This window comes from Thunnus maccoyii, chromosome 7 (genome assembly GCF_910596095.1).
Source record: "Thunnus maccoyii chromosome 7, fThuMac1.1, whole genome shotgun sequence".
Classification (NCBI taxonomy): domain Eukaryota; kingdom Metazoa; phylum Chordata; class Actinopteri; order Scombriformes; family Scombridae; genus Thunnus; species Thunnus maccoyii.
The window spans coordinates 23,059,483-23,072,996 of record NC_056539.1 but is presented as its reverse complement, the minus strand read 5'-3'; the positions used below and the strand labels follow the sequence as shown (position 1 = coordinate 23,072,996).

The 13,514-nt window shown below is 38.4% G+C and overlaps 1 protein-coding gene across 5 annotated transcripts; it reads left to right on the top strand.

The window, feature by feature from the left end:
- The first annotated feature begins 116 nt into the window (after window positions 1–116).
- axdnd1 (axonemal dynein light chain domain containing 1) lies at window positions 117–13,337 on the top strand. 5 transcript variants are annotated; one of them, XM_042415766.1, is made up of 26 exons: window positions 117–339; window positions 1,485–1,642; window positions 1,749–1,852; window positions 2,198–2,291; window positions 2,687–2,772; window positions 2,918–2,974; window positions 3,194–3,302; window positions 3,737–3,858; window positions 4,144–4,305; window positions 4,501–4,605; window positions 5,025–5,145; window positions 5,571–5,672; window positions 5,773–5,939; window positions 6,299–6,368; window positions 6,857–7,091; window positions 7,711–7,927; window positions 8,547–8,640; window positions 9,280–9,470; window positions 9,726–9,816; window positions 9,946–10,089; window positions 10,524–10,607; window positions 11,006–11,044; window positions 11,309–11,410; window positions 11,918–12,009; window positions 12,580–12,719; window positions 12,788–12,878. In XM_042415766.1, exons 1-26 carry the CDS (start codon window positions 270–272, stop codon window positions 12,790–12,792), a joined length of 2,961 nt encoding a protein of 986 aa, XP_042271700.1. In that variant the 5' UTR covers window positions 117–269; the 3' UTR covers window positions 12,793–12,878. The 5 variants fall into 5 exon arrangements, with proteins under 5 accessions (XP_042271700.1, XP_042271697.1, XP_042271696.1 ...); XM_042415763.1 differs by having other exon boundaries at window positions 118–339; window positions 4,165–4,305; window positions 12,815–13,337; XM_042415762.1 differs by having other exon boundaries at window positions 118–339; window positions 12,815–13,337.
- Window positions 13,338–13,514: the final 177 nt, after the last annotated feature.

Below are 13,514 nucleotides of genomic sequence, written 5' to 3'. Positions count from 1 at the left end.
CAATATGCATGTCGTGCTCATTTCTGAACTGATTACAGTCCTGTTTAATTATTTAATGAACAAACTTTATTGTACACGGAACTGGAGAAGCCCGAGGCGTTTCCATGGCAACGCGACCAGGAAGTTGAAGCTCAGGGGAGAGTGGAAGAGACATTTCCCCCAACTTTTTTTTCTTTTTTTGGCTGATAAATCTAACTTCTAGCCCACATGACTTTGTTATGTTTGTTTCATAATTGTTCTGGCAAAACCTTCGTGTATTATCTCCGGGAATGTCTGCGTCAATGAGAGCCAGTTCAGCGCCAAGTTCATCGAGGTCGGAGCCAGCGATGGACACCAGAGGTGAAGTCACTGTGCAGTCAGTGGTGGAGGCTAACTGAGCTTAACAAACAAATAACCAGCTGGATACACTTCATTTCACCGTTAGAAACAATTGCCAAACGTTCTGCCTCTCATAAATTCATCTTCTTCTTCTTTTTTTTTTTTTTTTTTTTTTTTACATATTCCTTTTAGATTCAAGAGTTCTGCACGCAAAAATATATTTTTATACACTGTTGTTCTCCAGGTTCTCTGAAGCAACAGCAGACTGAGAGGAGTTTTAAACTCTTGGTAAAGAAATGGTTGATGAAAAGTCAATCATAAGTTTTTATTTCTTGTTATATAATTCTTCTGTTTGTTGTCTTTGTCTAATTGTTTTATTGTGTGTTGTTATTTCATGCGTTTTAACCACTCTTTGCCTGACTTGAATATCTGCCATCTTACCCCTTTCCCCCTAAGAGGACCACAATGGAAAAAAGCTTTATTGTGTCTTTATCCTCGATAATTTAATTGTATGTGAAGAATGTAGTCTTGTATGTCCTTTTACTGTTGTCACATGAATCTACATCACATCTATCTAATTACAAAGTGGAGGCTGTGTGCTCTTCTCATAAATACAGGTCACACTTTCCCCCCAGATTTTACCGAATTACATCCATATTATGAAAATAAAGTAAAACAATAGTAAAGAAAAAAAACTACTAAAAACAAAACAGCTCATTCAATGTTAAATGTTTTCAAAAATGCAAAATGTAATTGTGTAATTGTGTTTTACTGCATTTTTTAAGAGTTTAAAGAGAATATAAAGCCTTGAAAGAAGCTAGTAAACAAGTCACTCTATTCAAGGTTTGAAAAACCTTGCAGGTCATTTGACATAATTTACTGCTTTCCAGATTCCTCTAAGACTTTTCTATCCAGCTGGAACAAAAAATATTCCATCTGATGCACTTGAAAGATTTTTCTCACAATCCGTGGCAGAGTATCAATCAAATATGGGAAGCCTGAAGTGTCATATGTCAATGCTCCTTGTGCATAATGCAAGGAAAATATGTTTGGAATATTAAACTGTAAGACACATACTGTATATACGCTTATCATTCATCATAACAAGGTCAGAGCTTGAGTTATACACCTGCTGGTTTGTTTAAATTGAATCTATCTTTTCTCAGTGGCAGACCTGAATATTCAAGTCCCAGTGGATAGCAGAAAGACACAGCCACATCTTGTTCACAACCAGATCATCCCAGATGAACTGCTGGTCAGCCTTACATCCACTGTCTGCAACAGGAAAACACTGGGACACACTGCACACCATCGGCACTGCAAGGTACCTTTGAACACCCATTTATATTTAAACTGATTGCAGAGGGTTATTTCTGTGTGGCTGAAATAATTTGACACTAGTGTTCCTAAACTGAATTCGTATTTTAAAGGGATGCGGAATCAGACGGCCAGATGCAGTCTGGCATCACCCACTCGGACGCAAGAAATACAAATACTTTCTGGAGCAGCCAACATCCCTGACAGGAGCTGGCAGGTCAGTTAGACCAACAAGACTACATGAACATTGTTGTAATAATGAAGTCTCTACAAAGATTCAGAGTCAGTGGTGTTTTGATAAATTGTAAAATATTAATTGCATGCACACATACACATGCATGCATATTCACCTTGACACTAATAGAGGAAAAAAAACAGTCTGGTTCTCACAGTCCAGTCAAAAGTAGACTGTTTAAAAGGCATGTTTCCCTTATTTGATAGTTAATCCATAATCAAGGTAACATTAAATGTCCCAAAAGTCTTAAATTTGGATTTCTGCAGATGATCTAAAGAGACTAAATGTGCTTGTTTCCTCTTTTGCGTGTGGACGGTATTCATACAGGGATATTTCATTCCTATGTGATGCTATGGTGACCCAGAGGAAGACAACAGCCCTCCCACCTCTGACTGACAGGTGTGGCATCGGTGACACACAGGTAAACCGGCTCAGCTGAACTGTTTTGGGTTTCTAAGCTTTTAAACCTTCATGGCGAAAATATAGAATGCCTGAGAAAACACCCTATATTTTCATTTTCAGTTTATTATCTTCTTAAACTCACTCAACCCATTTAGATTTGTCTCTTAGTAGCATATGTTTGTTATCGTTTAGTCTCCCAAATGCACAAAAGTCAACTTTGCTATACAGAAACCTTGTAAATGTGTTTTAAAAAGTTAGAGAGAAATCTGACATTTCCATAGTAGTTGGGTTTTTCGTATTCAGTAGTAGAAAGTTCCACAGTCTTAAATGCACCATGATTTAATAGTAGTTTGAAGTTTATTGCATGCACAAGTATACAGTGTGTCATGTAGTCACAGCCTCTCTGTCTCCCAGAACTTGAGTGTCTCAGAGAGTCTGATTCCAGAAGAATATCACATTGTGAAAAACAAAGGGCTGCGGAGCCTGGAGTTCTTTGAGGAGTGAGTCCACTTCAATATGTTCAGCTTCTTTATGTTGACAGATGTATCACGCTCTGTTTTATTGATGTTAACCGGGCATCCTTATATTGTCATTGTCAAATTGGAATTGGAAAAAAGTTCCTCTCATGTTCCTTCCCTCTCTCAGTGCCTTCACAGTGCAACTGCAAGATGATGAGCAGAAGATACGTGTCTTTCCTTCACTGTGAGTGTAGAAAATATGAATTAATCTTATTTACAGATAAGCCTGTCCAGTCCAGTAGTCTTCACTGGGAGATTTTGTTAGCAATAGTACAGCTTAATTGTAGGAAGTAGTATTCCATGGGGTAGGCAAAGTGCTTGTAGGGTAAGGGATGAATGTTGCAAAAGAGAAGTCAGTAAATGTATAGTAATACAAATTTGTGTTAATGTTCTGTGTGTCCAGGAAGCCCAGTGGCAGACTGGAAGTTGTTCAGCTGATGAGGATGATGGACGACATGCTGGAGAAGGCTGGAGTGGATCAGCAGAGTCAGGAGCTAACTGAGCTCTCACAGGTAGACAGACAAACAAACAGAGTACACAAGCTTCTATGTGTCCGTATGGCTGATACTAGTATTGTGCTGCTTTCATGTACAGAACATGTAAACATAGCAGCAAACCTTTTCATTCAGTAAATAGCCTAAAACTTGAAAAAAAAACCACACTATCCTGAACATCATCATCAAATATGTAAGATTAAGGAAGGGAGGTTTTTATGTACCCCAGGTCAAGTTGTCTCTGCTCATGTCTTAGCAAAAATCTAAAATCTACATCACAATGTGTAGTGTTTTTTTCTTTTTGCTTGTAATATTTACGTCATAATCTCAACATGTTGATGATAGGTTTGTATATTAAAAACAGAAGTGCTCAGTGATATTATAAAGTGATTCTTATAGTAGTACAGCTATCTGTAGAAATTATAAACACAATGTGATGAAATTGGTTACAGATGGAGGGTTTGCTGGAGCTGGTGCAGACTGAGCAGAACATCTACAACATTGTTTTCCATGAACTGATCAGGCAGGTCAGTGTGGGATGTGCCGAGAGAGGACAGCTGCTTGCCAAACTCAGGTTAGCAGCCAACACATTAGGACAATGCCAAAATAACAAAACCTTATCACTTTTTGAAGGAGTCTCATAATCCTTATGTGTTTGAAGCTACTTAAAAGCCTATAATGTAAATATGGATGTAAATAAGAACTGATATCAAATGAAGCACAATTCTGCTTTGTTATTACTTTTTTGGCGCCTCAAGTTAATTCTGCATCATATTTTGACAGATAGTATGGGAAAAATGTGACATTTTCAGAAACTATTTTCCAGTAATGACCGCAGAGAACGTTTTTTTCCCAGCAGCTCTTGTGTTTGTGTGTCTAGACAGCGCTACCAGTCCCTGCTTGAGCGAATCCCCCGCCGTCTGAAGGCTCTGCACACCGAGGCAGTGGCACAGCGGGCTCTGGATCGCCGGCTAACCGAGGAAATCCATCGCATCAAGACGTCAATCCAGCAGCTCAGCACGTAGGTCAGGGGTCAGGCTGCTGGGTCACGATGAATGATATAACTGTGTGCAGTAAACATTGGAATATGTTGATGGAATAATTCTATTTTAAGATAATAAATGATAAATAAATAATAAATGCAAGAAATTAAAATAATAGCAATATGTATGTATGTGTGTGTGTGTGTGTGTGTGTGTGTATGTCCTGCTCACAGGGAACTGTCCAGGATCAGAGACCATGATTCCTTTGTTTCCCACCAGGCGGAGCGTGCTCACCAGCAGCTGGCTGATGCCCTTGATCAGACTCACACCAACTCAGAGTCAGTGCCCCCTGTAGGACTGAACTGAACATGAGTTCATTCAGTCCAACTCTAATTCTACAACAGGCTGATGCATTCCTAATTTCAGCAGCGTGAACATTATTTATCTGGTTGCCATGAGTATTTTATTTCATTATTTCATATTTGCACCTTGATTAAAAATCCATGAGAAACAGAGGCAATTACATATATGGATATGATATATAAAGGATAACTACTCTATAGATAAAGACACTCTATACTGTATCCTTCATTCATTTTGCAAAAAATGTTGAAGAGAACCAAATAAATATAACAACAATATAACATTTCACTCTGAGATAGAGCCTAAGTACAGCAGTAGTTCAGCAAATGGGCAGTACAAAAGTACAAAATGTGACCTGGTGTTCCCTCTCACATGATCTATGTGCTCTTTTCAGTGTGGTTCAAGGTTACCATCAGCTGTATGAGCTGCAGAGGGGTCGCCTTGAGACTCAGTTGCTCCAGATGACTGAGGAGAGAGACTGCTGGAGCCAACGCACCTTCTGCCTTGCCCTCAAGGTGTGTGAGCCATGATTTTTATGTTTCGTTTTTTACAGCTGTACTCACCTTGAATGTCAGTGACGTGTGTATTATTATGGTGGATGAATAAGAAAGATTAATTGATTTTGGTTGTCAGAAGGAATAAGAAAGTTATTAATATGGATAGCTAGGGTTTTATTTTCTGAAAACTCCATGTATCCATGTTCAGTGTTGAAACATGAAAAAGATTTGTCCGTTACTGGGTAAAATTTTATAATATGCACAGCCTTGTTAATGGGTTTGATAGTATGTATTAACTTTAACTTTACATCAGTATTTTTGGGTTGCTGGGACACAATTTCTACTCAACTGTTCTCAATAAAAATGGTAAAATTTCTGAAGGATACCAATATTAATTCAATTTTCTCCAAACAAGTTTCAATATATCTTTCTACGATTGTTAGGTTATCAGTGTGAAGAAGCTGGAGCTGGTCAAACGGCTGCATTTCAATGGGCAGAGCTGGTTTAAGACAGCAGAGCACTGCAGCATGTACCTCGCTTCAAAGGTAACAAATGCACTTTTTGCAAAAACCCATAACTCCTCTTTGTAAATATCCCAGGTGGTTCTGTTAGACTCTGACTATGACAGTAACCATCCTGCTGTAGGACACAGAGGACCTGAATATCATCATGGAGCTTACAGACTACTGGAGAGAACAGCTGACTGCTTTCATGTCTCAGCTGAAGAAGACTGAACATTCTCAGTGTGACCAGATCAGTGCCATCCAGCAAGGCATCACTAAGTGGCTCGCCTTCTGCACCACACAGAACAAGTACAGACGAGTAGAAATACCGCATGAGATCATTTAATATTTTACTATGATTATCTATTATGAAAAGCCACCCTAAGTTAAAATAAACTTCATATGAGATCATATCTAAAACACAGAGTGTCAACTCAAAATCTCATTACCTGAAAAAAGTCCTTTAGATGTTTCAGTCCCTGGAAAACTATAATAACCTAATTTTGCATTCTTATTGGGACTTAACACCCAGTATGGTGTAGGTGGTTATCATTCAGAACAATTTATAGAAGAGGAGATTGATCTGTGTGTGTATTGTATTGTATTGTGTGTGTGTGTGTGTGTGTGTGTGATTGTGAATGCCAATGATGCTCCTTCTCCTTTTCAAGGTGTACTGACCCAAAATATGAGAAAGCTTCAGTGGAAGGGATTCATGCTGATTTGAAGCAGTGGTCAGAAGTAAGACAATGCATTTACTTTCTCTGTGTGTGTGTTTTTTCTCATTGCCTTCATTGATGTTATCTATCTGATGTATTTGATTTGTCTCATTTGTGTAATGTTTCTGATGTAATCGCAACATTTCATCACTTTTATCTCTCATTAGCCTCATCTCCAGTGCTTATTATCACTTGCCACAATGCATAAACTATGAAAAATTGTCTTGTTAGGGTTTAACTGAGCAGTGAACTCTTGGCTTGATGCTCAAACATGCTTCAGCTCAGGACAAACTAGTAGTTCCATATGTTTTTAAGATACAGTATTCTGCTGACTCATGAAATGATAAAATGTGATCTACACCTTGTGTAGCAGTAGAATAAGACAGTGGACACTTAACCAACCTTCATTTAGATTTTATTCCAAATATCTAGTGTGTGTGGCATATGTTGGGTCATATAGTACAGCAGAAAATGATCCTTTATTGTCTTTTGTTGTTCTTGTCTCTGCAGATGTTGGCCCTGCAGTGTGAGCACTATCAAGGTGAGGAGTTGCTTTGCTGCCAGCAGACATTAGGCGAACTTGGCCATGTTCAGGAAAGGTGGTTGGATATGAGCCTTCAGCTGTTCAGAAGACACTTGGGCCCTGATGGTGAACCTCCTGGAGGCCAGCAGGTCCTAATGGAGCTGGCCAGGGTCATATCTGAGCATCATAAACAGCTGGACTCGCAAGTCAGTGGAGAGAATGGTGAGGGCCGAAATATTCACATTTTTTAACATGTGAGAGATTTTAAAGGAGCTAAAGAGTATGATTTCGAGGCCTACAGACACTATCACTTGACACTGATTTAGTTTCTGTTTGACTGTAGTCCAAATGGGTGTCTGAAACAAACACTGACACACACACACACAGAGTTGTGTTTCCATCACTTCAGAGGACATTACGTTGACTTACATTTATTTCCTTGAGATTTACTCTAACCCTAACTTTAACCTTCACCTGTACTTCACCCTAAAATATATTAATTTACATTATGGGGCCTTGCTTTTTGTCTCCAAAAGGGAGACGGGTCCCCACAATGTGACTTCGAAAAAAGATCTATGTCCCCACAACACAAGTAATACCTTCTATAAACACACACACATACACTCTAATTACAGAGACTTCATATATCTGCCTCGTTTTTTATGAGCTTTGTCAATAAGACAGGAGGAAACTGTTTAAAGGCTTAATGATTTATAAATTAATTAATTCATAAACATTGCATGGCAACATGCTTAAAGTGGCTTCATTGTCGGGATTAAAAAAGTAAATCCTTGGGATGTGGACTGATCTGTTGGAACTGATTCCAGCCATGCTGTTTCAGGAATCCACGGACTGATCGTGTCACTGCTCGGATTGATGGAGTCCTGGGTCGCCAAGCTTGGAGCAGTGATTGGCTGTCCAGAAAAGATGCTGGTCTCTGAATGGCTGAGGCTGGAAAAGGGACTGTACAATTGGCAAAGTTTGGCTGAAGAAGCCTTGCAGAAGATCTCCATTGTGCAGACAGTGAATGAAAAGGACAAACACAAGCTCAACCTTTAGTAAGTTTTGCATTGAATGGTATTACTACTTATCCTAAAATGTAGACACTAATCTGTCTCAATATAATTGGTTGGTAAGTTTAAATTGTGAATTTAATGGAAAAACAGATGCTTTATTTATCAGCATTTTGTAGAAAAGTTCACACCACAATAAAACTTTAGAAAGTTCTTCAGTATGACGAAGTTTGTGTTTATCAAATATGCATATACTGTGGTTGCCTCACAAACACCTGTCATTTATCTGTGACCTATTCTGAGAATGTGCCAGGTGTAGGTAACCAACACAGCAACAAAGATTTGCTGATTCATGTAAATCATGAGTATGGTCTTAGAATTGCCATCCACTCACAATTTTGATTTCAAATCTCATTCAAACCCCCTGATTGTTTATTAATACTTCCTGTGAAAATACATGTATTAAGTTGGATAACATCCCAATAAAGTAGTAGTTTCTTAGAAGACATCTAAGCCTCTAAGCTTCTATATACACATTAACAGGTATATTCATCAAAAGACAAGACTCAATGAGAAATTAAGACTACATATGTTTTAATGCTGAAATTGAGATACTCCCTGGTAGTCATGGTCTAAGACACTTTGTTGTGTGTGTGTGTAACAGTACAGAGACAGGAAAGATGTTAGACAAAGTGCAGGAGTTCATAACCAGCCTGTCCAACTTCACTGACTGTGAGAACCAGAGACTAATGGAGGAGGTGAGCATCAACAAGGTTCAGCCAAACTGTCAATAGAAGTTTACTTTTTTTTTTTTAAATGGTGCAAAAACTCTAATCTATTACTATCTATCTTTTACTATTATTATCTATTTAAAGAATGTGTTTGGTTAGCAATTTATTGCTAAAATATTTAACAAGTGTGTCCCCAAAGTTTTCTGTAATATTAGAGTTCTTTGCTGTTTTTGCAATGCCCGATCTTCCTCCCTTCTGCTCTGATCTTTGAACTGTCATGTTCACTGACTGATGTCCCTCTGCAGAAAAGGCTCTAAACCACATATCTCTTGTGGATCGTCTCTGCCATTTAATCCACATCTTTGCAGGCCCTTCCAGCCTCCTCAGTTTTCACAGTGATGTCTTTATAGAAAACCTATTTGTTTTCCAACACCTTGCTTCACCCTGCTACTGTTTTTTTTATACTTTGGTTACTAAGCAGCTCCAGAGCACTTGTGGTTTCAGGGCCTTCCTCGGGGACATTGTGGTTGTTGAGGGAGAGGAGAGTGATACTCTGAAATATATTATTTTTATTCGAATTGCCTTTTTGGCTTTCTGTTGTTAAAAAAAATATGCTGTAATGTACAAAGGTGCTGTCTTGAGTTTAAGTGTTTCCTCTCCTACCAGGTCAATTCCATTCAAATGGCTCAGACTCGCTGGATGTTGGATCTGTTGCTCCTTATGGTGTCTGACCATAGTGAGGACCAGAGCCAAGAACAGGATCACCAATACATTACAAACATCTCACTACAGAAACTGGATGAGGATGCCAAGGTGCTGGCTGAGAAACTTGGCTTTTTTTCCAAATACATCACCAGGTAACAGACGTTGTATCCATTTTTACAATTTAGATTTCAGATGCAGGTAATATGAGTAAGTTATGATTAAATAAATACAATAGAATTTACTACAGAGTGCAGTGATAACCAAAAAATGTACAGAAAAGAAATTATGGCTAAAGCATGTTTAGTTGCTAAAAGACTGAAAGTAAACAAGATGTGTGTCTGGGAGGGGACTGACAGGAGGATTGTCTCCGGGGTTCACTTATCATGAATGTGTGTTTTTGACTTTAGCTCATGCCAGCTGATTGTGGAGGAGCAGATTTTACAGAACCCACATCAAATTGAAGGTGAAAATGAGATGGAGGAGTGCAGAAAGCTACAGGTAAACAACAAGCTGATATGTGTACAATCATTGCAAAAATCCAGCAGGAGTGTCAACTGTTAAACAGACAGGATCTGTAATTGTAAGCTTTGCAATGTGCTCTGTGTAAGTTTCTGTGTCTGTCCTCAGAGGGACTGCACTGATTGGGTGGAGACCAGTTTAATCCTGCTCTCAGGAGTGGAAGGTGGCTCTGTGGAGCTGTGTGTCAGACAGGCTGACCCCACTTCCAGCAGTGATGTGCCTGTCTCTCCAACAGACAGTCTGGAGTCTCTGGTGAGGATTCAACTCAAATACAAGCAGCATGGACAGACCTAATTTGAATTTTGATTAATTTTGATGACTGCTGAAGAGTGACAGTGGTTGCTTATACATTTTCACTTAATTAGCTATTTATTGTGACTAACATTTGATAACAAATAGTGGTTTCTGTGAAATTATAACATTATCACTTCCTCTAAATTCTTGAAAGGCTGGTGACAACTAAGTAGAGCCGATGTCAGAAAATGCAATTGTGATTGATCAAATAACATGCTTGAGGGCCTGACTTTAGCATCAGTTACCTATTTAAGTTGTGATCACCTCAAGACAAAGTTTTAAATCTGGAAAATAATTGATTTGAAAAGTGAGCGTAATGAGAGGAACATCAAAGGCATATATTTTTTGTGCACTTTGATGATGGCTATTTGTATGTGTGCATGCATTTTCAGGTGAACAAAGAGGTTTCAGCTGAGCCTGTAGCAGACAATGAGGCCAAAGAGGTCAAAGATGAGATTGAAGCAGAACCGAAGGAGGTCAGTGACATTTACAGCTCAAAAGTCCGAGTGAGAAGCTGAACAACACTCTGTAATATTTACACTCTGCTTTAGTTTCAATGTGATGCACTGTGTTTACTATTCATGCACAAGGTTATCCAAACATTTAAATCATTAAGATTCATCAGTTGTCTATAAATAATTATAATTTGACCATGAGTAACTATTATGCAGGCTGAACAATTACATTTATTCAGACTCTTATTTTCCTGACTAGCACTTTTTTGGTTTCCATTTATTGTGTAAATAAACCTGAATTATAATGTCTTATAATGTTCATGTGTGACAGATGAGGTATTCATAACTGCATATACAGAATTAATCCTAATTATGAGGATAATGATGAGGACAGTGATAGTACTCTTATTTCTTTACAGAGCACTATTGGAGAAGAAGAACAAAAAGAGATTTGTCAGGTATTAATACAGTTTCAATTAAGTGTTATTGGATAAATTTTAATTTGCACATTAGACAAAACAAAAAACAGATAAACAGATTTTAGACCTGTTTGTGATAAAAGACATAACATGCAGAATACTTTATTTCTCTATGTTATATTCATTGTTCCCTCAGGTCAGGAAATCTTTGGAGTATCATGGAATTTGGAAATTTGTGTTGCAGACATTAGTGAATTTTACAAATGGGTCTGAAAATTGAAAAGTGTTGCTGTTGGCCTGCAGGGGGAGCTAACGGTTTGCGAGAGCCCAGTGGTGAATCTGATTGACTATGATGGGAACATCACGCAAAGAAAGCTGGGAGAGAGCAGTGTTCGCCTGAATGGGGTTAGACAATTACATCACACACTTTAGAAATATCTGCATGAATTGTGTTAGCATGCTTAGATTATACTCGTATTTTCAAATCCATATTCAGGTACAAGACAAACATAAAGTACATGTACAGTAAAAAGCTCCCTTGCCTGTTGTTGAGAATAGTGATTCCATTGTACAGAAAAATATAACATGCACATATGCAACTAAAAACATACTAATTTTTCCATGCAGTCTGCTTTAGTTATAATTCAAGCCTGTAGTCCACATTAATCATTTAATATGTCCAAAAGAAACATTTCAATTACATTTCCTATAATTTTCTTTTTTTTCTTGTTTGTTTTCTTACCATTATCTCATAAAAGGTTGTTCTTATAAGTAATTTTTGAAATGGTGGTGTTTCTCAGCTCTTTTAGCCTAATCTTTATCCAGTTGTAAACCCTGGGAGCATTAGTGCCATGCCTTCACTTTTGTGTAGAACTGAAAAGGCGTGTCTGTGTTTCTGTCTCTTTCTGTCAGACTGAGGAGTTGGTTGTGTCTCCAGCAACAGATGAAGCCCAGAAAGCTTTTAGTGATCTGACCACAGTAGGATTACTGCAGCAGGAACTGCAGTAAGTTTACCTTGTTGTGGTTGAGTAGAACGTGCATTTATGGAATATTATGTAGCAATATGTACTATTAAGCTGTTAGTATAATAATCTATTTTTTCCAAACTGTGGATGTTTTTTCTGCTCCAAAACAATAGTGATACATTTTATATCCAGTTTTTAAAAGATTTTTCATGTACTGTTCTCAACACTCGCTGCCTGTTTGCTCTCTTCTGCCACACAGACAGTGATGATTTTTCCACTTTATGTGGAATAAGAATTGGGTAGCTAGTATGAGCAGCAATCACTACCATGGCTGAAAATATGTGCTTTTGTTTTGCCTTTCATAGTTAGTCAAAAAGAAACTCTCACATCTGGCAGACTCTAGTGGAGTTTATTAAACAAAATCACATCAGGAGGGTAACAAGGGGAAAAAAATGCTTTAGTAACCATCAAACATTGTTGGTTGATAATTGGTACACGTGTCCACACTTCAGCTGAGTGCAGTAGCTCAGAAAGTGAATGGGCCCCTATTGACCTGTGGATTTGCAAAGGGCGTCTAGGCCAGATTTATTATCTGCATATGTTTGTCAGTGAGTCAGAGCTGCAGGTCCAGAGTGCTGAGCAGCGAGCTCTGAAGGCTGAGGAGGCCCTCCAGGCAGCACTGGAGAAGATTAAAGACCTGGAGAAACAACTGCACGATCAGTCCAGCCTGGAGCCCAAAAGTAGTGAAGGTATCGAGCAAATAACTAACTGTTTTAACTTTTAACTGAGAAGGAGAGACAATAACACACTGTTAAAGCATAGACACACACTGTTTGTGTTGCAGAGAAAAAGAAAACACCACCACCTTCCCCACCACCAGTAACAGACCCGGCTCCTCCAAAGAAAACCACCTCTGAAGCCAAATCGTCAAGCAGCACCAAAAAGACCAAGAAACGCTGATCTTACAACAGCCGTTGTTACAACTTTGTATTTAATGTTGGGAGAACTGCTTTTAGAGTAACTTTTAGGGTTTTATGTTTCTTGTGTGTTCTCTGTTGTAACAAAGGTCAGAGAGAAACTCCTCGCATGCACTCAATCACAGTCACACTCATAACACCAGAAAAAAATCACCAGTATAATGACTTTTTGTGCACATGTACTGTGTTCAAAGTAGCATAGCACACAGGAGTAAAAAAAAAATCATTAACCAGTGCTGACATCTAAGTATTAAATAGTATCAGGAGGTTGTCCCTGTTCAGAGTGCTTGACTGTTTTATCTTGTGTGTATTTTGTATTTGAGTGTAAAAGCAAACCGCTTCTTGTTTCCTTCCAAAAATTAAAATATCTGTAGACACTACATTTTAAAATGTCGGACTGCACTTGACCTTTATTGTAGACTGAAGATGGAAGATTTTATCACATTTTACCTTTTCCCACAAACTTTTCAAGACATAGAAGTTGTCAAATTGTTACACAAACCCAGTTTACCTACAGCACAGGTTCTCAGACCTTTCAGTGCAAAAGCTCACAAGTCTAAACTGCCC